Source organism: Curcuma longa, chromosome 2, assembly GCF_044706935.1.
Source record: "Curcuma longa cultivar G26 ecotype Majalengka, Jawa Barat chromosome 2, ITB_CL_G26_1.1, whole genome shotgun sequence".
In the NCBI taxonomy this organism is placed as follows: Eukaryota; Viridiplantae; Streptophyta; class Magnoliopsida; order Zingiberales; family Zingiberaceae; genus Curcuma; species Curcuma longa.
This window is the reverse complement of record NC_133862.1, coordinates 7785257-7808768: the sequence shown is the minus strand read 5'-3', so window position 1 is coordinate 7808768 and position 23512 is coordinate 7785257. Positions and strand designations below refer to the sequence as shown.

General features: G+C 40.5%; 5 protein-coding genes and 1 pseudogene across 9 annotated transcripts; 3 read left to right on the top strand and 3 right to left on the bottom strand.

The window, feature by feature from the left end:
• The first annotated feature begins 1281 nt into the window (after window positions 1–1281).
• LOC141817389 (protein REVEILLE 8-like) lies at window positions 1282–9032 on the top strand. 2 transcript variants are annotated; one of them, XM_074705056.1, is made up of 9 exons: window positions 1282–1625; window positions 3414–3471; window positions 5055–5178; window positions 5248–5421; window positions 5497–5607; window positions 6111–6220; window positions 8452–8511; window positions 8708–8799; window positions 8879–9032. In XM_074705056.1, the coding sequence occupies exons 1-9, from the start codon at window positions 1381–1383 to the stop codon at window positions 8892–8894; spliced, it is 990 nt and encodes a 329-aa protein (XP_074561157.1). In that variant the 5' UTR covers window positions 1282–1380; the 3' UTR covers window positions 8895–9032. The 2 variants fall into 2 exon arrangements, with proteins under 2 accessions (XP_074561157.1, XP_074561154.1); XM_074705053.1 differs by having other exon boundaries at window positions 5488–5607.
• An 842-nt stretch (window positions 9033–9874) lies between these two features.
• LOC141821518 (dehydration-responsive element-binding protein 2C-like) lies at window positions 9875–11454 on the bottom strand. Its single transcript, XM_074708921.1, has 2 exons — window positions 11426–11454; window positions 9875–10790 (listed from the first exon to the last, which is right to left on the bottom strand). The coding sequence occupies exons 1-2, from the start codon at window positions 11452–11454 to the stop codon at window positions 9875–9877; spliced, it is 945 nt and encodes a 314-aa protein (XP_074565022.1).
• Window positions 11455–11602: 148 nt separating this feature from the next.
• Window positions 11603–13536, bottom strand: LOC141822363 (zinc finger C2H2 protein ECU02_0310). The gene is made up of 4 exons (XM_074709807.1): window positions 13383–13536; window positions 13143–13260; window positions 12987–13049; window positions 11603–11805 (listed from the first exon to the last, which is right to left on the bottom strand). Exons 1-4 carry the CDS (start codon window positions 13465–13467, stop codon window positions 11694–11696), a joined length of 378 nt encoding a protein of 125 aa, XP_074565908.1. The 5' UTR covers window positions 13468–13536; the 3' UTR covers window positions 11603–11693.
• An 845-nt stretch (window positions 13537–14381) lies between these two features.
• On the bottom strand, window positions 14382–17101 carry LOC141817354 (serine/threonine-protein kinase PCRK1-like). Of its 3 annotated transcripts, none has more exons than XM_074705021.1 (5): window positions 16840–17101; window positions 15942–16391; window positions 15418–15678; window positions 15189–15311; window positions 14382–15090 (listed from the first exon to the last, which is right to left on the bottom strand). In XM_074705021.1, exons 2-5 carry the CDS (start codon window positions 16323–16325, stop codon window positions 14578–14580), a joined length of 1281 nt encoding a protein of 426 aa, XP_074561122.1. In that variant the 5' UTR covers window positions 16326–16391; window positions 16840–17101; the 3' UTR covers window positions 14382–14577. The 3 variants fall into 3 exon arrangements, with proteins under 3 accessions (XP_074561122.1, XP_074561129.1, XP_074561136.1); XM_074705028.1 differs by having other exon boundaries at window positions 15942–16327; XM_074705035.1 differs by having other exon boundaries at window positions 15942–16297.
• A 1040-nt stretch (window positions 17102–18141) lies between these two features.
• Window positions 18142–19619, top strand: LOC141817343 (lysM domain receptor-like kinase 3; annotated as a pseudogene).
• A 488-nt stretch (window positions 19620–20107) lies between these two features.
• On the top strand, window positions 20108–23415 carry LOC141817404 (bet1-like SNARE 1-1). 2 transcript variants are annotated; one of them, XM_074705066.1, is made up of 6 exons: window positions 20108–20202; window positions 20539–20654; window positions 21460–21607; window positions 22866–22922; window positions 23018–23077; window positions 23157–23415. In XM_074705066.1, the coding sequence occupies exons 2-6, from the start codon at window positions 20641–20643 to the stop codon at window positions 23244–23246; spliced, it is 369 nt and encodes a 122-aa protein (XP_074561167.1). In that variant the 5' UTR covers window positions 20108–20202; window positions 20539–20640; the 3' UTR covers window positions 23247–23415. The 2 variants fall into 2 exon arrangements, with proteins under 2 accessions (XP_074561167.1, XP_074561162.1); XM_074705061.1 differs by having other exon boundaries at window positions 21457–21607.
• The last annotated feature ends 97 nt before the right edge of the window (window positions 23416–23512 follow it).

The window sequence follows — 23512 nt, the reverse complement described above, 5'->3', positions numbered from 1 at the left end:
AGAACAGAAACTTATAATTAAGATGTTTAGTTTTTATTTTTTTTTTTCTTGTTTGCTACTGGGTTTATTTATGATTCTTGAGGTTATTGTTGAAGGTGCATAGTAAAATTTAAATTTTGGAAATTTAAGATAGGAGAAATGCCATGCTGCGTGACGAAGAATCCGCGCAACACCCGTGATCCATCGCCGCTGTCGCCACCCTCGCCGTGTTGTCTGGCCACCGTCGGTCGCCGCTCCCGGACACGATCGACGCGCCGCTCGCCAGCCCTTCGTCTGGCGTCGGATTCCGACTGAATAGTGGTCGGAATCTGACGAAATTCGATCGAAAACAGGGTCGACAGTGGCAACAGCATTTCCGGCCAAATCGCGGTGGAGGAAATCCGGCCGCGATTTGGCCGGAAACGCCGTGGCCACTGTGGGCGACGATCAGGCCGGATTTCGGTAGAATCGCGATCGGAGACCGGCCGAGCAAGAATCGGTGTCCTCGGATTCCGGCGACTTTCGATCGAAATCCAACGCCGACCGAAGCGTCGGCGAGTGACGCGTCGATCGCGATCGAGGCGGTAGTCGGCGGTGGTCAGACGGCACGGTAAGGGTGGCGACAATGGCAGTGGATCGCGGATGTCACGCATGAGTCGCGGATTCGTCATCGCGCAACGTAACAATTTCCTTAAGATAGAGGTATATATACAATCATCCATAAAGGAATTCATTTTTAAAATTTAAAATCATTTATATGTTATCTAGTGTGTTTTTAAACTCTAATAACTTTACCTTATAATCATTAACAATATTATTATTCATATGAAAATTAATAATTTAGGGTACAATACTTTAGGGTAAAGATATTTGGCCTAAGTTTATCAAATTATGCCCTAAGTTTAAAAATTTTCAAAACATGCACATTCTTTTATGCCTTAAAATGAACTATTTCAATTTTTAAAGGTTAAAGATTTATTGCTTTAACATTTTTGAATTGAAATAAATTATTTTACACTAACAATTGATTGCTATTTGGGCCATCAGTTGATGAATTTTAAAAAGTTTTAGGGGCAAGGTGCGAATTCTCGTATTTAGTGTGCTTCAGCATGTTCGCACTGGCCGCAGTGTCGAGTTCCTATACGTGGGTCCGCAGGGAGGCTGTGCGTTGGAAAGAAACAGACGCATAATTCACAGCGGACCTTTTCTTTGGGCCTCTGAGAATTCGCCACGTGTCAGTGCTGCTTCCAACCATAAAATTCTGCAACCAACCAAAACTCATTAATTTTGTGGCCGCGCACCGCCACATCCAAAGCCCGAGACGATTCCAACAGCCACCGCCACCGCTGCCACCATCAGACACCGCCGCATCCAAAGTCCACGACTTCTGCCTTCCCTTTTATGGTGTCTGGTCACCCCGGCGCAGCCGAAGGTGGAGGCAGCAGAAGAGAAGTAGCGTCGCCGTCGTCGTCGGTCGTCTTCTTCCCGCCCGACCTACCTGGGCCTGCACCCATGGCCCTCCCCGGAACCTCCCCCGCCGCCGAGGAGGACCACAGCAAGAAGATCCGAAAGCCCTACACCATCACCAAATCCCGGGAGAGCTGGACCGAGCAGGAGCACGACAAGTTCCTCGAAGCCCTCCAGCTGTAAGAAAAAAAGTCCCTGCTTTCGACTGGATTGCCTCTTGGTCTTGCCCTATCCTGTGGTTTTGGCTGGGGGAGGATGATGTTTTTTCTCAGGATTGGGGCTAAATTTTGTTGCTTGATATTTCTGCAAATCGGATCTGGTGCTTCTTAAGGATGTAGTTACCCTATCGAAAATTAGTATCTTCGGGTGGCTTATTGAAATTTAGGAATCCTTACCTGAAATAAAGAGTCGAGTGGGATTTTCGTTATTTCTGTTATAGCTTCTCGTGGCTTTGACTGCTCTCTAGTCTTTACAAACGTCTAAGCCTGATAGAGCTTCATGTGGCAGTTGTAGTAAACTATGATATATCTTCAATCGATCTTTCAAATTTCCATGTTGTTCAAAGGATCTTCATTTACTTAGATAAGGTTGACAGCTGATCCTTGGTTTGTGCGTCTAGAAAGCTCTTGTCTTCCATTGTTGTATGCCAATTGTCATTTTATGAAAGTTGGAATCATTGTTATGAAATCACTAGAATACTATATTTTTCCAAAGCAGCAATATTGTTTAGTACTAAACCTAAAGGTGTCAATTCGGGTGAGTCAGATGGGTTCGGGAAATAAAATATTATTAAAAAATTCCAACTCGAATCTGAATTCCTAAACCCGAACTTGAACCTGTATAACCCGATCAATCGGATTTTTTTTCTATTTTTCCCCATAATTCTTTATTTTTATCTCAACATTTTATCATTGTCATATTAATATTACATAAAACATCTTAATTTTCAAAATAAAATTTGATTTAACTCCCAAATAATTCCATAAATCCTAAATATGGGTAACCCAAGTCAACCCGAATCCAACCCGAATTTAATCCAATTCAAAACTCCCAATCCGAACCCGAAAATCCTCAACCCTAACCTGATTTTTTTCGTGTTGGGTCGGGTCGGGTCCATTTTTGACACCCCTAACTAAACCTTTACTTCCAAACATAATGATTCCTTTTCCCTGTTCTAGTTTTGAAACTACTCATAGTGGAGTGAGAGATTACCTCCAGCAGGGAGCACTTTGATATATAGAATAATGAAGGATATAGTAACAGATTGCATTGGGATGTTCAGCTGATATTTAAGCTAGTGGATGCTTCTTCAATTGATTTTCTGATGATACTGTTGAACTAATGTGGTCTGACTTTTCTCCAGGAGCCCGCATTGGTGAGAATTTCGTGCACCGAATTGCTTTTTTTTTACTGTTGAACTAATGCACGCTGTTTTAGGGGAGAAGATTTTTTTTTTTTTTTTGGCTCAGAACATGTGAACTTTTGTAACTGATGAGTTGTAACAATACTACCATACCAGGGAATAGTAGACATATCTTGGTAAGCAATATCAGAACGACATTACAGAAGTTAAGCTCAATGTTCACTGATGAAATGTGAATCATCCTTATTTTCTAGAGGGATCCAGGAGCTAAGGTTCACAATTCATAGTTACTAATCATAATTCTGAAATAGTAGCTCTGTTGACCTTACAAATATCATTTGACTGAGCACCAACTACACTCAAGAGGTTCCTCTTATGCAAAATCACAAATATATTAGTTCTTCCCTTCTGCATTATTGTGGATAATTCCCATGTGCCATAGCCTCTTGTCTAAAGTGTGTACTTTGTTGGCCCTTATGTAATTCCTATCATCCTTAATATATAGGAGTGGTTTGCCATTTGATTAATTTTAAACTATTTATGTATGATGTTTTGATGTATCTGCAATAGGCTTTAGTACTATAATAATCTTTTGGATTTTCAGTTTTGATCGGGACTGGAAGAAGATAGAAGCCTTTGTTGGCACGAAGACAGTTATCCAGGTAATATAGAGGCATCATATTTGATAAATTAATGCAAATGGCATGAAAAGACAATGAAGGATAAAACTGATGCACAACTTCAACATACTCCATTGTCCTATAAACTTCTTTCTATCTATACCATATACCAGATGTCATTGAAGAATTACTTTTCATTATATTGAAAAGCTAGATTTGGGGGTCTAGTTTGTTGATTCTGTGATTGATTTGTCTCTTATTTTCTCCTTGTCTCAAGGTTTCCATTGTCACTTCTCTTTGCTTTTTAGTGAGTCTAGTTTATTCTGTATGATCCAGTGAGTAGGCACCTAATTTGAGGTTTTGTTATCTCATTTTACAATGCAAAGAAGTGGGAATCAATTATCCCTGTTAGACTTTCAAGACTTAAGGTCAGGAACACTTACTACTTGTTTTCAATGGAGCTAATTAAAACAATCTTCATTTTCCTCTTGGAATTTGAAAACTATTGCTCACACATACACAAAAAAAGGTGCTAATTGGTTGCAAGCTCTCTCATTATTTTCATCCATTATTAAGTCCAGATTAAAAGGAGATGTTGTAGGTTTCCAGGTAACTGATTACCTGATATGAAATTTCTATTTCATCCAAGTCAGGTTAATGGCTGTTTCCCAGCAAGATAGTCGTACTCTCAACATTAGTGGTTGTTTCCTTCTTGTATAAATTGTTGTTTGGGCAACAACTATTGTTATACCTATGGTGTATTTATCTTGGTATAGAAAGATTTTTGTGTATCTTTTTTGGGTCTTGTTATCTTTGCTTTATCATGCATACTAGCGTTACAAGAAGCAGCACTTTTAAGAAATCACGCTACTTGGCTTCTTGATATGTGATATATATTACTTTGTGATTTGAATTTTTTGATTGGGATAGAATTCCCAAAAGTCTAGTTTTCTTTACTCTAATCTACTTTTGGCTTTGGTATTTGTGAGTTCAAGGTAAAACAAGGAGAATTTTTTAAAGTCATAAAGTTGGGTACTCAACTTGACAAGACCTCATTTAGATTCGTTCAATAAGAAAAACAATAAAAATTAAACGATCTTCAATAAGATAAACGAACCCTTGAACACTTGTGAGCTTGGTTTGTTAATAATGTACATGAACAATGCTGTGAACTACTCAAGAACGTGCAGTGCATGCAAGTTTCATTTATTGATTTTAGTATTAGCTAACTATAAGGGTAATATCATCTTTTGTTGAGCTTTGGTTTGAACTCAATAAACTTTTATAAAACAAAGTTAAACCAAATTTTGAGATTGATTAATATTGGGTTCAGTTCAAGCCGCCATTTACTTTTCCAGTGAACAAGCTCGAACATTATCTAGTTTGGTTAGGCTCGGCCCCGAGAAAACTTATCTTGAATGAGTTTGATTTTCATGGCCAACATTTTCGATTTGTAAAATGCATCTTGCGACAACACAAAGTTATGTAATATCTGAATAACATGTTTATCATATCGATTCTACTATTGGAATAATCTTGTAGTTCCTCATTTAAGTGCTGAAGCATTGCTGACTTAAGATACATTGTATTGTCAGAATCCAGGATTTTAAAGGGTTTTCTTGCAGATAAGGAGCCATGCGCAAAAGTACTTTCTGAAGGCTCAGAAGAATGGTACAAGTGAACATGTTCCTCCACCTAGGCCCAAGCGGAAAGCAGCTCACCCATATCCACAGAAAGCCCCTAAAAATGGTCAAACTTGTTCATTTGAATTCTCAGTTTCATGTTGTAATCCAACTAATATATTTTCTGGAATTGCAGCTCCACAGGCACCTTTTGGCACTGTTCCTCTGCAAGTTGCCTGTTTACTTGAACCAGGTTATGCTCTGGCAATGGATACATCTTCCACTCCTAAGAAATCTACCACAAGTGTTGCAATGCTTCCTAAGGTTCAAAGTTCCATGCTCCCAGTTAGTGGATCTCATTCCACAACAGGTTCGATATTCTACCTTTAGTAGTTTGATCATTCTTTTTCCACTGATTAAGTTGTTAGCTTTGCAGATGATATAGGATCTGCTGGGGTTTCAGCTGCAAATAATTGTTCTAGTGGCACAATCGGTCCTACAGCCTGGCCAAATTTTGAAACAAGTGATCAAGAAAATCATGCCACAGCTCTTCATGGTGAGCTCTTATTTCTGCCACAGCATAATCTTGGTAGCTGGCTCATCCAATAGCAAGAATAAATAGTATCTTTTCCGGCTCATCATAATAGTCACAAGTTCATGTTGATGCAAACAGAAAATAAAAGACTTTGGGGAAGCTTGAGAAATACCATTCACCTTTATGGAGGTGAATTGTCCATGTGAAATATACATAAGTAATTACCACAAAACCAATAAGCCATGAGTTCCAATTATTTGGGTTCAGTTAAGTTCATGAGGTTGCTGCTGAAATTGATGCTCATGAGTTCCTTAACATAGTTTTTTTGTTGGTTTTTTGTGGTCTAACACAATCCTCCACCTTTTTATTCTGGATCGGAACAAGCATAAGTAGGGTTATTGTAATTACTGAAATATGATATCTGAAAACTATTTAGTAATTTATCATTATTATTAATTTTATGCATGTCAACCTTTCCCATTTTCTTAATTGCTTCATCATATTTAATTTGTTGCTTCATACAGTTATGCCAGATTTCGCTCAGGTATACTGCTTTCTCGGAAGTGTCTTTGACCCTAGCAGTACTGGTCATTTGGAAAAACTGAAGGAGATGGATCCGATTGATGTCGAAACAGTATGTTATCTTCCAAAAGCAAGCTTATTGTTCTTCTTGTATATCTTGTGTAAAGCTTAATGATTAATTTCACTAACAAGGAAATTATATTCTTTTTTAATCTGCAGTCATTATCCATCTAAATATCTTGTTTAGTCTTTATTTCATAACCATTATTTTATCTGAATAGAGTTACTGCTGACCAGTTTGTTATTTGGTTCTCAATTCTCACTGTCTGCCGCAATTTTGTGCTTGTATAGCATAATTATTAATTATTTTTATAACCTCTAAAAAATAATATATGTAGATACAATCAAGATAAGAGGATTTAGTATTGTACAAAGTTAAATGGAGGGATAAAATCCATCTATCCTACTAATAGTTGAGACTAAAACCATATGACATACAATCAAAACATAAAATCAATTGTATTAGATTGCGCTACTACACAATCAAGACATTGAACTAAGAACACATCTTTCTTATTGATCTATTGATTAATAGAAAAAAAAAAAAAAAAGATGTCTATATTTATAATGAAAATGCTAAATTCTAACAGATCAACCCTTTTTCTTTTTGTAAATTCTTCTCATACAACAACAACAATTAAGCTTTATCCCACTAAATGGAGTTGGCTATATCCTATGTCATAAGGCTTGATCCCCTACTATATCCTCATCTATATTATCCTGTTTTGTCATTGTTAATCAAGTCTTATTTGGTCTCCCTCTTCCTTGATTATATATGTTAAATTCTTCTCATCCTCCCATTAAATTAACAAAAAAACATCCTATGTGGCACTAAGCCCAGGAATAGAAACACATCATTTGAATGAAGTGAACCCCCAATAGGGTCATGACAGCTGCCAGGAACAAAAGTTTTCTGCATAAGCATAACATGCTTGATGTCAAATGGGCAAATCTTGCATGTTATCATATAGATTTCATTTTGCTTGTAAACATTAATTTCCATGTTGCTAAGGAGATAATATAAGGTGTATCCTAGCTGCTAGGTCATTCTTCAACCCACAGAATAAGCATATTGGAATACCCACCGATAGATACTGACCAATCGAGGCACAATGCAATGTGGCCCCATGATGTTTATCTTTTGGCAAACTCTATAGCTAATCTGATTGGCTTGTAGGTTGATTCTTGATGTGTATATTGGAAGTAATAGGTTACAAATTTGTGAATAAGAAATTACTGAATTGGTGAGATTTACTAGGGATCAGCATTCTGAATCTGGTAGGAAGTGATAGATAACAGAAGCTAAATTGATGGAAAATTGAAATAACATTTGGCAATTTTCTTTTCCTTTATTCCTTGAGGAGTTTAGTTTGTCTATGGCACACCATATTCCCCTTGATAGTTTTTCTTGCTGAAAAATTGCCAACTTACATTTTTTTTTGCTATCATATTATCATCATCATTAAACCATTGTTATCCCATCTATTTGAAATTGACTATATGAATTTGAATATTCCTCCTTGAGTATGCTTGATTGTATTAGTTGTAATATTAAAAATCAATTAAATTTATTTTTTATTATGTTAACTAATGTTATCTTTGGTCTCCTTCTACCTCTTACATCTTCTACTATAATATCTCAAACAATTCCGAGTATAAAATATATTCATTTACGTTGAACATATCCAAATTATTGCTACCCTATATTTGCTTAATTTATTATTTATTGGAGTTACTCCTAATTTCTCTTAAAAATATTATTTTGGCTCATATACACCTCAAAATACCATAAGTATGTTATTCCCTTGTGGTTCATACAATCAAAGAAACTTCATTTCAGGCATTGCACTTTCAATTTCTCTTCTTGTTATCTTTGATGTTGATCTCAAAAAATGTGAAAAATAAACAAGCATTTTCCTGCTGCTTGCATGACTAAGGTTGGTTGATATGGATCTACTACTATTTGCTAGTATCTGAATTAAAAAAGTTTGAAATGTAATTGCTACTTCTCTTTCCTTTAGGATTCTGATTTGTTTTGTCAAATTCATGCTACTAGATATTATACTTCACAACTTATCTTAGGTATGCTTACTGAATAACTTTGTCGTGTAATTTTCCCCGCTACAATTAAACCACTTGCAATTTATACCTTTTGCTTCTTACTTTACCTTCAAAACAAATTTCTCGTCCATTATAATTTAACTACATGCAGTTTATACATTTGCCTTGTGCTTCTTAGTTGTTACCTAGAAAGAAATAACAGTGTCTACCATGAATGTGCAGGTGTCGCTTCTGATGAGGAACCTAGCCATCAATTTGATTAGCCCCGACTTTGAAAACCATGTGAGTGTCATCTAACCTTGCACCCGAGATTTCTCGTAACTTGACAATTCAAGGCCACAATTCTGCCATTTAGCGTTTCCATGAACTTATTGGCTATTCTACATACCAGCTCTTCATTTTGTTGTCTGCATACTAGCTTTAGTTTCCTTTTCTATTGATGGCAAATTTCAACTTAAATAAGTTTACATTCACTCAGATAAGGTTACTCTCATCGTACAACGGTGGTGCAGAGGATGTAAAACCTGGCCCTGGAAACAACATGCTCAAAGCTAGTACTGCTCCATTTATGTAAGTTCTTCAGTTTCACAAGTAAAAATTTACCTATCTTCCACTGCCTTTCAGGACATTCACTAACTACACATTCCAGGGTTAAAGGTGAATGATAAACCCCTCCGATTGGGATCATCGGACTCTTCAAGGTCTCAAAGATCAGAACAGTCGTTAGATAATATATTGTCTTCGTGGAAAATCAAAGCCTTGGTATCCAAAGACACGAGCAGTTTGATTTGCTCAAAATCGTGTTGGATCTTGTACAGCAGGTAATAATAGATCCCATATATGTGGATTAGCTCCATTTGTTTTGTGTATATAACAGTTTTGAGATGCTTGTGAGGTTACGATGTTGGCTTGGCTTGTGAAATCTGCTCTGTTCCTGACTTTCTACCTTCAAACCTGTGACTGTAAACAATATTTATATCAGATATAAATAGAAGATGTTGTTGTCAAACGCAATACAAATTATTATTCTGGATTATGGTTTCATCTGACATACCATATCTGTCATTTTATTAGGATCCATGTTAGATGTAATTTATGTGGGGTGTTTCTTTTTGTTTAGGGAAATTTTATAAATACGTCGTAGTTGGATTAAGCATACTAATTATAAAAATATATGATGCATCTTTATGTGCACAATTCCCCATAAGATAAAAGGAGATTTCTTTTTTTTATAGATAAAGGAGAATCTACACATGATAATCCAAAACAGAGTCCAAAAGAGGACAAAAGTAGAGTCTTAAATTGACGAAATCTACTTGATGAAAGTGACCAACTTAGTCGTTCTCACCAATCATTGGATGGCCACATCTCCCTCATCCATGTGAAAACTTGCATAGAACACGTATCTCGCATCAGACAAAAGAACTGCTGCTCAAACACGCAATTCTGGATATGATCGGTAAAACATGATCGTTCTCAGTGAGAAAAAGCAGAGTAAGTTCCAAATTTTTGTAGTGATTCAATCATCGGAACAGTTGAAAGCTTTATTACATTCTTATCTAAACAAAGAAACATATACATATTGCATTGTTCTGTTTTGGTTTCTTCTATCTCTGGATCTAATTACTCGTATACTGCACACGCACTATCGTTTACTCACTGATTGGATACAGATTTTTGGAATATAATTACAGCCAGGGCAATTGCAGCGACTCGAACTTCGCCATGGCGTCCTGCTCCTGCTCCGCTCCGACGAGGGCCAGAAGCCGAAGCACTCGTCGTCCAACAAAGGCACGTCGTGGAAGGCCTCGAGCCCGAAGTCCTCCGGCTTCGGCAGACTGGACACGTAGTCCTCGAAGTCGTCGAGTCGTAAGCTTGCGCCGTATAAAATGTCACCGGCAATCACCGGCGCCGTTGATTCGGCGGAGACGCTTAGTTGGGGCGAATCGTCTGTGGTGGTGGTGAAATTTGACGAGTTTGAAGTGGAGGAGGAGGAGGAGGAGAGGTTGAGGCGGGCGCAGTCGCCGTAGAGGGAGCGGGCGGCGGCGTCGTAGGCCCGGGCGGCGTCGAGGGCGGTGGGGAAGGTGCCGAGCCAGAGGCGGGCGCCGCGGTGGGGCTCGCGGATTTCGGCGACCCACTTGCCCCAGGTCCGCTGGCGGACGCCGCGGAAAGCGCACGCCTGGTTCTCCGGACCGCCCTTCCCCTTCATGCACCCCTTCCGCGACCGCCGCAGCGGGCACCGCTTCTTCGTCGACGACCGCTGCTGCTGCTGCTGCCCCCCATCTCCGCCGTCGACATTGTGATGGCGACGCGGTGCTGGTGGAAGCTGGATGATATAGGCGGAGGAGGAGGGTGGCGGGGAGGACACGAGGCTGGCGGTGGCGGCCACCTGGGCAAGGAGGTGGGCTCCACGAGGCGTCGGAGGGGTCCTCGAAAACGGCAGGAGATGACACGAAGGTGCAGCATGTGCGGGATAAGTACGGACCAGCCGCGAACCGTTCACACGCTCAAATCTGAAACTATATTGGTCGTATAAATCCTGAACTGTGTCATAGTTCAGACTGCTTAACAATTATATCCCATGAGAAATGTTACGCTGGGCTAAGAAAAATTCGCAACCCGTGCGCAACACCCGCGATTACCCCTTCGCCGTGTCGTTCGGCCACCGCCGGCTGCTAAATTGGGCGCGATCGACGCGCCACTCGTCGGTGCTCCGTCCGGCGTCGGATTCCGACCGGATAGTAGTCAGAATCCAACGGAATTCGACCGGAAACAGGATCAGCAATAGCAGTGCCGTTTCTGGTCAAATTGCAGTCGGATTCCGGCCAAATCACGATCAAATTCCAACAAATCGCGACGCCAATCCTTCCTCGATTGGTCTCCGATCGCGATTTGGCCAAAACGACACGGCCACTATCGACGACGATCGAGCTGGATTCCGACCGAACCAACACCGATCCTTCCTCGATCAATCTCCGATCACTGTTCGACTAGAATCCAACTCGATCGCCGTCGACAGTGGACACGCAGTGGAGGCAACTGTTTCCGACCAAATTTGTCGAATTCCAACTATTATCCGACCGAAATCCGACGCCGACCAAACCGCTAGCGAGTGACACGTCGATCACGGCTAAGGCGGCAGCTGGACGACACAGCGAGGACGACGACAGCGGTGGTGGATCAGGGAGTCACGCACGGATCACACACGGGGTTGTCGTGCAGCATAGCAATCTCCTATATCCCATTATATATAACCAAATAAAACACCAGTATCAATGTACGCCTCAGAGTTGATAACAATAAAACCTTGTACAAAATTGCACCTTACGAACTCATTTTGAATTTTGATGATGATGATAATGATAGTTCACAAAACAAAAAAACAAAAAAAAAAAAAAAAAAAACATCAGGCTCTCTAACAATAGTGTCCCAACCATGGATATGACAATACGTAGATAAAACGGTTAAGTGAACGCCATCGTCATGAGCTTTGGGCCATTGTCGGGCATTCCCATCCCTGCCGCAAGCTCAGCATCCAGTTGAGTGTGAGGGGCAGGCCCCATCATTTCCTTCACCCTTGAGGAGATTAGATTCACAAGAAACAAATCAGAGAAGGAATTCAAACATCAAAACTTACAGCAAGTCGAGCAATGGAAGTCAGACATTCAGTGCTATTCATTTTTTTTTCAAGTTCAAGAAGCTACAGAAAGTAGTAAAGCCAACGATTTTGGTTGCTACAACCATAATGGCTATTTTTTTTAGTTTTGCAACCTAGGTCTCCTGATAGTAGTTGGAATCAAGACATTTTATCAGGCTTAGTTTGTAAAATCTCGGTGGTTATGAACTTTGTGTCGATCGAAATAAAAGTTATGTTCATGATAATCAAAATCATGGTCCCAAAATATACTAATTAGACAACATATTCAAGATTTTGAAAATGGTGTGTATCTCTTCATGTCACAAATCTATGTAAGTTTACTCCTATCGTACATTTGTGTACATAAACGAACAATATAGACAAAACATACATCTGTCGCCATAGATACTAAATCAATTAACTGAGAATCAAAGATTTCATAAAATACTTTCAAATGAACCTTAGCAATTCGTGAACCACATAATATATAACAATGCACACTAAACAACTATGTTATTCATACAAAAGGAAATTTATGAATTAACTCATGCAATATAAAATAGTTACTGTGTATTTATTTAGCAAAAATAATCTCAAACAAATCAATGTTAACTTGGACTCCAATTCTGACACACTATGATTCAATTTAGTGTGTATAATCCATATGCATCCATATGATTCGATTTAGCTTGTACAATTCAAATTGGCTAGTCATACTATTATTTTGCTACAGCTTCTGAAGTGGTTCTTTGAAAGAACAGCATCTCTTTTCACTGCTTACAAACTAGAAAGATAAAAATATGAACTTATGGGTCCAAATCATCTGATTGACTTTTCTATATAGCTCAAATCAGGAATTACTATATAACTCCTAAGTCTTTACAATACAATGACATTCCTCATAAGACAAACAAAATAAGTTTTTTTTTTGGTAAAAAATGCAAATTGAGACATGATGGATATCCTCATGCTAAGGTGTTCTTAACAAATTAATAAGAGAAGATACCAAATTTTTATCAAAGAATTCCATGCAATATGATAGCAAACAAATTCTGAGACCAAGAAAACCAAAAGAAAAAGAGTATGGAAAGAAGCAACAAGGGAAGCTGTAGGGAAGTACCGCTTCTTGTGGCGCTTTGAGCTGAAATGACCCTGTCGGACATCCTCACTGGCGAAGTATCGGCTGTGATGAATAAGCAATACCAATTAGTGTTACCATAGAGAAAATATCCATATAAAAAAAAAATCAATCTTTTACAGCGGAAAGGAAGATTACTCGCAGTGGACACAGTAAAACTGCCCCATCCCAGGGAGATCCTCGTCAAGTGGCAACGTTTTCTCTGCCGCAGCTTCCTCCGCCTGCTTCAAGAGCTCGTTGTAGACTTGATCGTCGCGTGGTCATCCGAGCCACCATTCCAGTAAAGGAGACAGACAAGATATGCGACGGCATAGCAACAGAATGGAAAGGAAAGCAAGACAATGAAGGATCGAAGTTAAAAGAAAACAAAAAGGATATCTTTGACAAGGAATTTGGCGCGACGAGCGGTCTTGTGGGAATAGCGGCGCTTCTTCACCTTCCTGCTCGGGCACTTCCCTCCCATGACTCCTCGATCCTCTTTCTTCTTTCCTTGATCTATCTATCGATCGCAACGGCGGTGACGGAAGATAGCAGAGTTTTGGAACCCTAGAATTAGAATAGGTTTAAGAAGCTTGCAAAGTTGGGGAAGTTGTGGTACTTTTGCATTTGCACCCCTGGACATATGAGTATTTGTAATTTTTCTAGACCTAGCAGAACTACGAAATTATATACACGCGAATCCCCGAAATCTGAATTACTAAAAAGAAAAAATAAGGAGAAATTAATTTTCATTTAATTTTTTACTAACTTTGTTTTTTTTTCATTCTTTCTAAAATAAAATTAAGTTTAACGTAAGTTATTTCATTAAACCATAAATTCAAATTAAAATAAAGTTATAATTAAATTATGGATGGATAAATTAGTAAATAAATTTCTCTATGAATTATTTATGACCCATAGACAATCATTTATCTTATCTAATTTTTAAGTATATTTATGATATGATGATTTATTTAAAAAAACTTATATGTTAATTTATTTTTAACTTATTATAAATAATTTAAACAAATATAGTATTTTTTGAATATTTAAATTAACAAAATAATAATTATGTTACATGTTAAAAAAAAACTTTAGATGATAAATTCATGCAACTAAATAAAGATATAATATCAAGTCGAGAAGTCTCAAATAACAAGATATCTTACTCCATCTAACTCCAACCTAACAGGGGTAATTCTGTAATTTGCAGATCAAAAATATAAGTCAAACAACAACTATTCTCAACGTCGACAATTTTTGGTCACTGTTGACTCAATCTGCCGTCATTTCTATCTGATTTCTATCTGATAAGGTCTATCCATGGATTAAGGCTTAAATCGGAGATGAACAAGGCCATTAGTCTAATTAATTAAGATGCTTACGAGAGCCCAACGCTAGAAAATAAAGATCCAGGAGATCTCTACATTTGTAAGGGTGATATATATTTTGACATGTTACAGGCTTCTGAAAACCATGAAGTTCCTGAGTACGTAAAAAAACATACATTCTGATGCAGCTACCAACACTTGTTGCACTCTTAACTGAGAAGCGTCACTGTGTCGAGAAATCATCACTGTCGATCTCATCGTCGTCAATGGGTCTTCACGAGCTTGAGCATCCATCCATGGCACCCCAAACGCAGGCTTTCGCCCATTTTCCGATCTCCCATAGCCCTCTTGATGCCCTTCTTTTTCTCCAGTGCGGTCTTCTCTTCTGAACTCCTTAAAGGTGCTTGCGGAGCCGTGACCTCTGCGTTCCCCACAATTTGCTGCACCATCTCCACCACCTCGCTCATCTTGGGCCTCGACTTGGGCAGCCGCACGAGGCAGCGGTTCGCCACGTAAACGAGCCTCGTCGCGGACTTGAGGGAGTAGTCATCTTGTAGCTTTGGGTCCATGATTATGCGCAACTTCTTGGCATCGGTTATGTATGGCTTGACCCACTCCAAGAGCTTCTGTTCCCCTCTGGGACGGTTTCTGTCTATCGGTCGCCGGCCGGTGATGAGTTCATAGAGGACGACTCCGTAGCTCCATACGTCGCTCTTCGATGTCAAGCGACCAGTTTGCAGGTACTCCGGAGCTGCATAGCCCAAAGTTCCTACCACCTGTCAAATGTTTCAGTGGATAGTGTTCATCTTAGCATTCAAGAATTTGAATTCAAATGGCTGATAAGATAAACAGGGAGATGAGCAGCATGACTTACTGCAGTTGAAACATGAGTTATTCCTTCTGTTGGTCCCTGTCTCGCCAATCCAAAGTCAGACAATTTTGCTTTCCAGTCCTCATCTAAGAGAATGTTGGAAGTTTTGAAATCGCGAAAAATAATCTGTCAATTGAAAGAGAAAAGAAAGCAATTACTGTCTTGTTGACAAAACGAATCACCTAAAAATTGACCAAATTATATATACTGAGTCAACTAAAAAGTCTGATACCTGAAAATCCATTTCTTCATGCAAGTAGGCCAAGCCGCGAGCAGCATCAAGAGCCACTCTTAATCTCATGGGCCAAGACAGTGTTGTCCTAGATCGATTCGATAAATGATCCTCCACACTTCTATTTGGCATGTATTCATACACAAGAAGACGTTGAATTCCCCTTTCATCATCCTCAGCACAATAACCCACAAGTTTGACTAGGTTTGGATGTTCAAGCACCCCAAGAACATTAACTTCTGTCAACCATTCTTTGTGCCCCTACAAGTAGTAGACAATGAATTCAAATATGGCACTGGAAACAACTATCTAACATAGATATAGAATCCTAGCGAAAGCAATGGAAATGCCCTATAACTTTCTTTAGCTTTGTATCCTTCATACAAGCGTATGAGAAGATTGTTTCAGCACATTTAGCCACTTGAGTAACCAAACACTGTTTATTCAATGTTAGATGAATTTGGAAATGTAGAAGAACACAGTCATAATCTAGCAAGATATGTAATAAAAGGAAAAAGACTTGCCTGCAATCCCTTGCGATTTAGTTGCTTAACTGCTATTTCAATCTTAGAATTTTGGTCTTCAAGGCTCTTGATTGCCCCCCTATAAACACATCCAAAGCCACCTTCTCCAACCATTAGCGACCTGCTAAAGTTTCTTGTGGCATTCCTCAGTTCTGAAAACGTGAACACTCTGAGATTGTTCGGTTTCTGGGAGAAACTGGGATAATGTGACCTTCCCAGTGAGCCAGAGCTGATATCAGTAACATCCCCAGAGTTAAACTCAGATCCTGACCTCCTCATGTCAGGCTCAGTAGATGTTGTGCTATTAGATCGAATTGACCCAGACATCCTAGCCGGGAAGTCCACCTCCTTGGTCACTTCATTTCGGATTGAGAAGCAATTCATGTCTCACAGAAAAGAAACTAAATCGGTTGGGTTGATATTTCACAGCCCAGACTAGAATTTTGAATCCTTGATCCAATAATTGCAATCAACAAAGAGTAAACACTTCAGGATCAGAGGAACAAATCAAACTATGACATAAATACAAGATATATTCTGTGATCAGAGAAGACTTTGTGTTTGCAATCGACATATCCTATCTACATAACACGAAAATAAGAAAAACTCTTAGCCCCTAAATACTGATACTGAATTGTAATTCAACTTGAATCAAGATTAGGTTTTAACCAAAGAAAAATAAAGAGTAGGCATGACATCACCTCCGTATCTATAACCTGAAATTACAATCAAATAAACTAAGGATTAAACCCATAAGCAAATAAGAATACTTTATCAGATCAATCAAACCACGGATTTCAGTGTTGAAAACTGGAATTACAAACATTCCTCTATACTTCGTCAATCCAACCTTTTCCTCCAAACAAATTGAAGAAAATATATACAAATTTAAACTCACCGGTTTCTGCGGATACTGAATCAAGAACGCCGCGGGATGGAGCACGCGAAACCCAAGGCAATTGGGGATCCCCTCGAGGACAGATCTCCGCAAGGGAATCGACCCGAAGCCCCCATGGCGCGACCAGCGACGACGACGAAAGTCAACACAACGAGGCAGCTCGGAGACCTCTTCTTCTACTACTCTTCCTCCTCAACCACCGAAAGGATCTAGACGAGGTTGAAACGGGAAGAGCGTGAACAGAAAGCGAATGGGATAACGAGAACGATCGAGGTGGGCAGGTAATCAATGCAGATGCCAGATAACCGTCCGATGTGAACGCACTCGATTGGTCAGTGCTCCTTCGTCAACATTGGTGGTTTGAAATGTACACGCCTAATATTTTATTTTATTTTATTATTTTGTTTTTTTTTCAGAAAAAAATCGGAAATTGAAAAAAATATAATTTGTGAGTATTCTCGCTCGTTTGGGCTGCGTTTGGTTTCAGAGACAGGGACACAAATACAGAGACATAGTAAAAATTTTTGTCTTTGTCCCCGTTTGATTTTGAGAGACAGATACAGAAATAGGATTTCTGTCTCCGTCTTTGTCTTCATTTCTATCCACTGTAAAAATGGGTACATTGAAACGGAGACGGAGACAAAAATTACCCATCTCCGCTTCCGGCACCGTCGCGCCGTCGTCCGGTCACCGCCGACCGCCAGGCCGGGCGCGTTGGACGCGCAACTCACCGGCGCTCCGGCCGGCGTCGGATTCCGATCGGATTGTGGCGGAAATCCGGTCGGAATCCGACCAAAAACAGAGCCCTGCGCGCCCCAGCCACTGTTGGCTGGAATTCGGCCAGATTCCGATCGGATTTCGGCCGAATCGGGGTCGGAGTCCGACCGCGGTCGACGCGCCCGGCGCCGGCACGTCGACCGCGGCCGGACTCCGACCCCGATTCGGCCGGAATCGGACCGAATTCCGGCCGAAATTGGCCAACAGTGTCCCTGTCTCTGTATTACTAAACACGATACAGAGACCATTGTAAATACATCTCTGTCTCTATTGTATTTATGTATTTCTGTCTCTGTATTTCTGTCTATTGTAAACCAAACGCAGCCTTGTGGATCAATCTCGTTGTTCCCGTCTCCATCCAATAGAATAAAGGTACACTTTTGGGGGCGAAATGGGCTTTTACCTATTTATACAGGGTACGCAAACCGAGTCGGCCCATTTTTTTACCGCATCGGCTTCCTCTTCGCCGGCGGCGTCACCGGCCTTATCTCCTCTGCTGCCCTTCTGCCGCCGCCGTTAGCTTCCACCGCCGCGCCGATCCTATGTTTCCGCTCAATGTGCAGGACTCGGGCCGCCACCGAGGCATTGGAACCTGGATCCAGGAGTAGATCGGGAGCCTCCACTGCGCCTCCCTCCTCCGCCTACGCCTCCGCTTCCTTAAACGGGACGCCCACCGATCCCGGTGGCCGACCTCTCCGCCGTCCCCTTAATTCCGCTACTTCCTCCTCCTCTCACGCGTTCACATCCTCTTCTTCCTCCGCCCTCAGCCTCGCCTCCGTCCGCTCGTCTCTGCCGGAGGCACCTGGCCTCTACCCCTTCTCGGAGGTCTGCGCCGCCACCAACAACTTCCTCTCCAAGCGCCTCCCTGGTGCCTCCTCCTCCGCCTGGCGTTGTACCCTTCGCGGCCGGGACGTCGTCGTCATCCAGAAATCCCTCCGCCGCCAGCGAGAGGACCTCGCCGCCCGTCTTGCCGCCCTGGGTAGATCACACCACAGCAGCCTCGCTCGCCTTCTCGGCGCATCCTCCGCGGACGAATACATCTACCTCGTCTACGAGTACGTCCCCGGCGCTAGACTCGCCGACTGCCTTCGCAACTCGCGGAACCCTGCCTTCACCCCGCTCGCCACCTGGATCTCCCGAGTTCTGGTAGCGACCGACGTCGCTCAAGGCCTCGAGTACATCCACCATCACTCCTCGGCGGCTGCCGGAGTCCATAATCGGGTCACTAGCTCCGACATCATCATCACCGAACCCGATTTCCGCGCCAAGATCTGCCATTTCGGAGCCGCGGATCTCGCGGGGGAGATTTCCGATCCCCTCGAGGAACAAGTAGGCGAAGTTACCCCAATTCCCTCGCCGCGAAGAAAAGGGCAGGGTGAGCGGCAGAAGCACATTGAAGGCACACGGGGGTACATGGCGCCTGAGATGATCTCCGGCGCACCTGCCTCCCCTCGGTCCGACGTGTTCGCCTTTGGAATTGTACTCCTGGAGCTGCTTTCCGGCGAGGAGCCGCTCAAGTACAGGTACGACAAGGAACGGAAGGAGTTCGACGTAGTCTCCCTGATCGACTCGGCGCGGAAGGCGATGGGAGCAGACGACGACGAGAAGGAAGAGGATCAGTGGGGGTATCAGGTGAATGGACCGGCGGTTGCGGGACTCGTTCCCGGTGGATGCCGCGCAGAAGCTGATCCGGGTAGCGCTGCGGTGCGTGGAGTCGGAACCGGCGGCGCGGCCGGAGATGACGTGGGTGGCCGGGAAGGTATCGAAGGCCTACCTTGAATCGAAGGTGTGGGCAGAGAGCGTTAGGGTTCCGACCGACTTCTCGGTGTCGATGGCTCCGCGCTAACTGTCGCTGGTGACGGAGATGGGTCTGAACGTCAAGACGTCAACCAATTTTACTGTTTCAATACATTTTATTCCTACGTCATCAAAAAGAAAATAAATAAATAATTCAATTTTTGATGAAATTATTTATTTATTTTTTTGATTCTTCACTGAAACATTATTTTGACCAGTTAAAAAAAAGAGGAAGGGAGTTAGGCAAAATGGCACCACTTACAATTTCCATCACGTGATTGGAAAATCTTAAATAATACTAATTATAATTATTTTTCCATTTTTTTCCAATAGTTTCCAAAGCAATATTTTTTAAGGATATGTTGTGCCTCAGTTGAATTTCACTTAAAACAACAACATTTTGTGATCACAAATAACACTTTTCACTCACGAATTAAGAAAAGATGGGGCCATTTTGAAAATCCGTAAAACTATGAGTTTTAGGGAATATTCCCAGTGTACGGCAACCAAAGAGTCGCCTTAGATCAACACTTGGAGATTCGTAACCGACGCTTTAAGATTCGAGAAACGAGTAGTCTGCATCATGATTCGCGCATAACGCTGTGAACGGTGAGATCTCGATCCTTATTTACACGTACGGCTGCGATGATGCTTAATTTAAAACCGCAGAAAAGATAAAGGTTACTAGTTACACCTTCCATCGCCCTCTCTTCCTCTCGCGATCTCGATTTTGATCGCAGAAATCCATATAGAAACTTACGCGAAGATTAGCGGTGCGATCGGAATAAGGTAGGTCTGGTACTTTCAATTCTTGTTCCGGCCGATCAATACATATGCTTTTGAATCAAAGAATTGGCATCAGTTTTCAGTTTTTGCGAGTTGCTTATAGATCGAAGGTTAATATTGTTTCGCCTGTATTTTTCGGTTAAATCTCGTCAGATTTGCTTGTGTTTTGTGGTATTTTCTTTTTTTGACATGTTTAATCGTACTTGAAGTATTTGTTAATGTTCTCCGATCTATCTGTTTTATTGCGTTAGGTTTTTCCTCAGGGTATGCATTCGTTTAATCTTGTGGTTGAATTCGTTAACTTAAATGTATGATTGAATACTTCGGGCTATTTTGTAGACTTGTTTGAAACATTGTTGAAATTTCGAATTGGGGAGACGAGGATTGTGAGGACGACCAGAGGAAGCAAAGATTTCCATCTCGTCCGACATTAGTGCAACCATGAATTCGAGGAGGTTAGTTCTCACTCATTGTTATGTCTGCAACTGACTGGCATGTTAATTTATTGTTGAGTGGCAATAACTTTGGTTTTGTTTTGTTTTATACTTGATCTATTAATTACTTTTTTGCTCCAATTGTGTTTGCATTTTTTCATGCTTGATTTTTTATTTCATTTCTTCAATTGTGTTGAGTGTTTCATAGAACACACTTTATCTTGCTCGCGGAAGAGAAGCCAGTAGCTATTGATTAATAACTCAAATATAAAGTTCACTAAATTCTAGCAATAAAGGTGGAGAGGTTATGTAAATGTAATAAAATTGTTTGAAAATATCACATTTTTGTAGTAGTTGTTGAAGAAACGTTACCATTGCCACTATCCTAGATTTAAAATGAAATAGGATATCCTAGTTGCATAAATTCAAGTACAAAGTATCAATGTTTCAAGATTGTGATATTTGTTGGGGAAGCCTACCATGAGAAAGGATAACAAAGAAATGATGCACCAAACTTGGCACATCAAATCACCTGGATAAATTTTATTCAGCGAACAAATCTGCAGATGTTCATGGCCTGCGGATGACTATTACCAAACCTATATTTCAATTGGGTTAACTTTGGCTTAATTTATGTTATATGTGCTCTATTATGTCGGAAGCCTAATAATTTGTGGTGTGTTGGATGATTATCATTAGGTCTGCAGGACATAAGATAAGTTTTCAAGTGACAGTCACTGTTATTGCAATTTCACTTGGACCTTAAAGTGTCGATATATTCTCCTTGAAAATTGTTTTTATAATATTATGCACTTATCTGTAGTAGGGACTATCGTGGTAGTAGAGCTGCTCTTTTTGCTGGCATTGAAGAAGGTGGCATCCGAGCTTCGCATTACTCATCTCATGAAATTTCTGAGCATGATAACGATTTAGCTATTGAAGGATTGCAAGATAGAGTCAGCATTTTGAAGAGAGTAAGTACAAGAGGGTAAATTTTACTGCAATGTTTCAGGCATTTTGAACCTTTGGTTGTATATATGACATCAGAGCTTGTCTTTTATAACTTGATAATGGAAACATATGCAGAAAGGAAGATTTTTCTTTCATATTATTTCTTCTGTCTCATCTTGTTCGCCATTACAAGGAACATGTGTTGGGAAATATAGAAACACATACTATGTTGTTTTATTCCCAAAAATCAAATGGTTGCATAAAAAGCTTAGAACTTGGTTTGTGTTACTAGTTGCCTATTCCTCTACTGCTTTAAAGGTGCATCTAATGGACTAACAGAAGTATGTGGGGAAAAAACAGAAGGATTGATAAATGATGGCTAGTAGGAGATAAGAAAAATACAGAGAGATGAAGTTTTTTAGGCAATCAATTAAATAAGTCTCTTGGATTTGTGGATCGCAAAGAGTTGGGAACTTGTATTTTTGGTCACTATGTAAACCAACCCAATTAATAACTTGCTATCTGAGCGGATTAGCTGTCCGCTTTGGATGATAAATAAGTATCCAAACCTATGTAAGTGTCTTACTTGAATGGGTAAAATATGTGGGTAAACCTATATCCAAACCTAGAGGAGGTCACAGGTTGAGCCTCGGAAATAATTTCTTGCAAAGTAAGGTAAGGCTGTGTACAATAGACCCTTCTTTGAAATGCACATTAACAGGAGCTTCGTATACTGGACTGCCCTTATATGTGATTTTAGGCAAAACTGAATCTGATTATTAAGGAAAGTTGGTTGCCTGTGGATACTAATTACTCGCACATCCATTTCCTTCTGGATTTTAGTTTCTTTTGAACTGTTAAAATTAATCTGATGCATGACTGATATATTGAAAAATGGACTTTCTAGCAACCTTAAAAAAGTTGTCAATGTGAAGATTGTAACCTTTTTTTTCCCGTCAGGAGCCCATCACTCTGCATGTTAGTATGCACATAGTTTATAACTGATAAACATGTGTTTTTTTTTTTGGCAAGAATGCAACGTCTGCCACCAAGCTGCCAGTAGCCATATATAATGCCACTCTTACAACTTTCATAGAATGGAATTATTCAATCTCAACACTAACCTTTCCCTAACACCATACTGATCCTTGTACAATTCAAGTTGATATTTTTTTCCAGACTTTTCAAGTCATTTGTTTGGACCATTGCACAAACGTAGGCAAAAAGCAACAGATAGATTCTTGGCTACAGCTCACAGTACCATTCTATGCACTTTTACAGCTGACCGGTGATATCCATGAAGAGGTTGAGAGTCACAACAGACTGCTTGATCGCATGGTACGTAGTCGAGCCATTCCCTCCCTACTCTCTGAGCATGTGTTTGTGGATTTCCTACCTTTCTTTATCATAATTCACGACATTAATATTCTCAGGGCAATGATATGGATTCATCACGGGGAATTCTTTCTGGAACTGTGGATCGCTTCAAGATGGTAAAGCTTAAAAGTATATTGACTACTGAAACTTTTAAACTAGCATAGAACCCTAAGTTTATATTATATTCCACACTAGGTTTTTGAGACCAAATCTGGGCGTCGAACAGCAACCCTCGTTGCATCGTTTGTGGCTCTCTTCTTATTCATCTATTTCCTCACCAAGTAGCTGCCAGCGTCTTCCATTGGATGCTTTGAATGGTTATGTAGTGGACAAATGTGTTGTCTCCTCTACAAACATGTCGAATGTACAAGATCAGCGTGGATGGATATACTGTTTGCTACTCTGGATTATGATTTGATATTATCAATATAATAACTGATACTTCTGGATATTAGTTATTCGTGTGGTTCAAATCTAGATAAGTGCACAAATTACTTTCATGTCGAATACTTATGTTCTCATTCCACAATCAAATTACTTAAGAGCAAGTA

What these genes read in the sequence shown, in the direction of transcription:
- LOC141821518 (XM_074708921.1), bottom strand. Translation starts at nt 11,454, where the DNA reads ATGCTGCACGACAACCCCGTGTGTGATCC. An exon ending in GACAACCCCGTGTGTGATCC is followed by an intron (nt 10,791 to 11,425) that starts GTGCGTGACTCC and finishes ATTGTTAAGCAG; the next exon opens with TCTGAACTATGACACAGTTC.
- LOC141817354 (XM_074705021.1), bottom strand. Translation starts at nt 16,325, where the DNA reads ATGAATTGCTTCTCAATCCGAAATGAAGTGACCAAGGAGGTGGACTTC. An exon ending in TAAATCGCAAGGGATTGCAG is followed by an intron (nt 15,679 to 15,941) that starts GCAAGTCTTTTT and finishes TACTACTTGTAG; the next exon opens with GGGCACAAAGAATGGTTGAC. An exon ending in TAACTCATGTTTCAACTGCA is followed by an intron (nt 15,091 to 15,188) that starts GTAAGTCATGCT and finishes AACATTTGACAG; the next exon opens with GTGGTAGGAACTTTGGGCTA.
- LOC141817389 (XM_074705053.1), top strand. Translation starts at nt 1,381, where the DNA reads ATGGTGTCTGGTCACCCCGGCGCAGCCGAAGGTGGAGGCAGCAGAAGA. An exon ending in GCACGAAGACAGTTATCCAG is followed by an intron (nt 3,472 to 5,054) that starts GTAATATAGAGG and finishes GTTTTCTTGCAG; the next exon opens with ATAAGGAGCCATGCGCAAAA. An exon ending in TGGATCTCATTCCACAACAG is followed by an intron (nt 5,422 to 5,487) that starts GTTCGATATTCT and finishes TTAGCTTTGCAG; the next exon opens with ATGATATAGGATCTGCTGGG.
- LOC141822363 (XM_074709807.1), bottom strand. Translation starts at nt 13,467, where the DNA reads ATGGGAGGGAAGTGCCCGAGCAGGAAGGTGAAGAAGCGCCGCTATTCC. An exon ending in CGCCAAATTCCTTGTCAAAG is followed by an intron (nt 13,261 to 13,382) that starts ATATCCTTTTTG and finishes TCGGATGACCAC; the next exon opens with GCGACGATCAAGTCTACAAC. An exon ending in TTTTACTGTGTCCACTGCGA is followed by an intron (nt 13,050 to 13,142) that starts GTAATCTTCCTT and finishes TATTCATCACAG; the next exon opens with CCGATACTTCGCCAGTGAGG.
- LOC141817404 (XM_074705061.1), top strand. An exon ending in ACAGACTGCTTGATCGCATG is followed by an intron (nt 22,923 to 23,017) that starts GTACGTAGTCGA and finishes TAATATTCTCAG; the next exon opens with GGCAATGATATGGATTCATC. An exon ending in CTGTGGATCGCTTCAAGATG is followed by an intron (nt 23,078 to 23,156) that starts GTAAAGCTTAAA and finishes ATTCCACACTAG; the next exon opens with GTTTTTGAGACCAAATCTGG.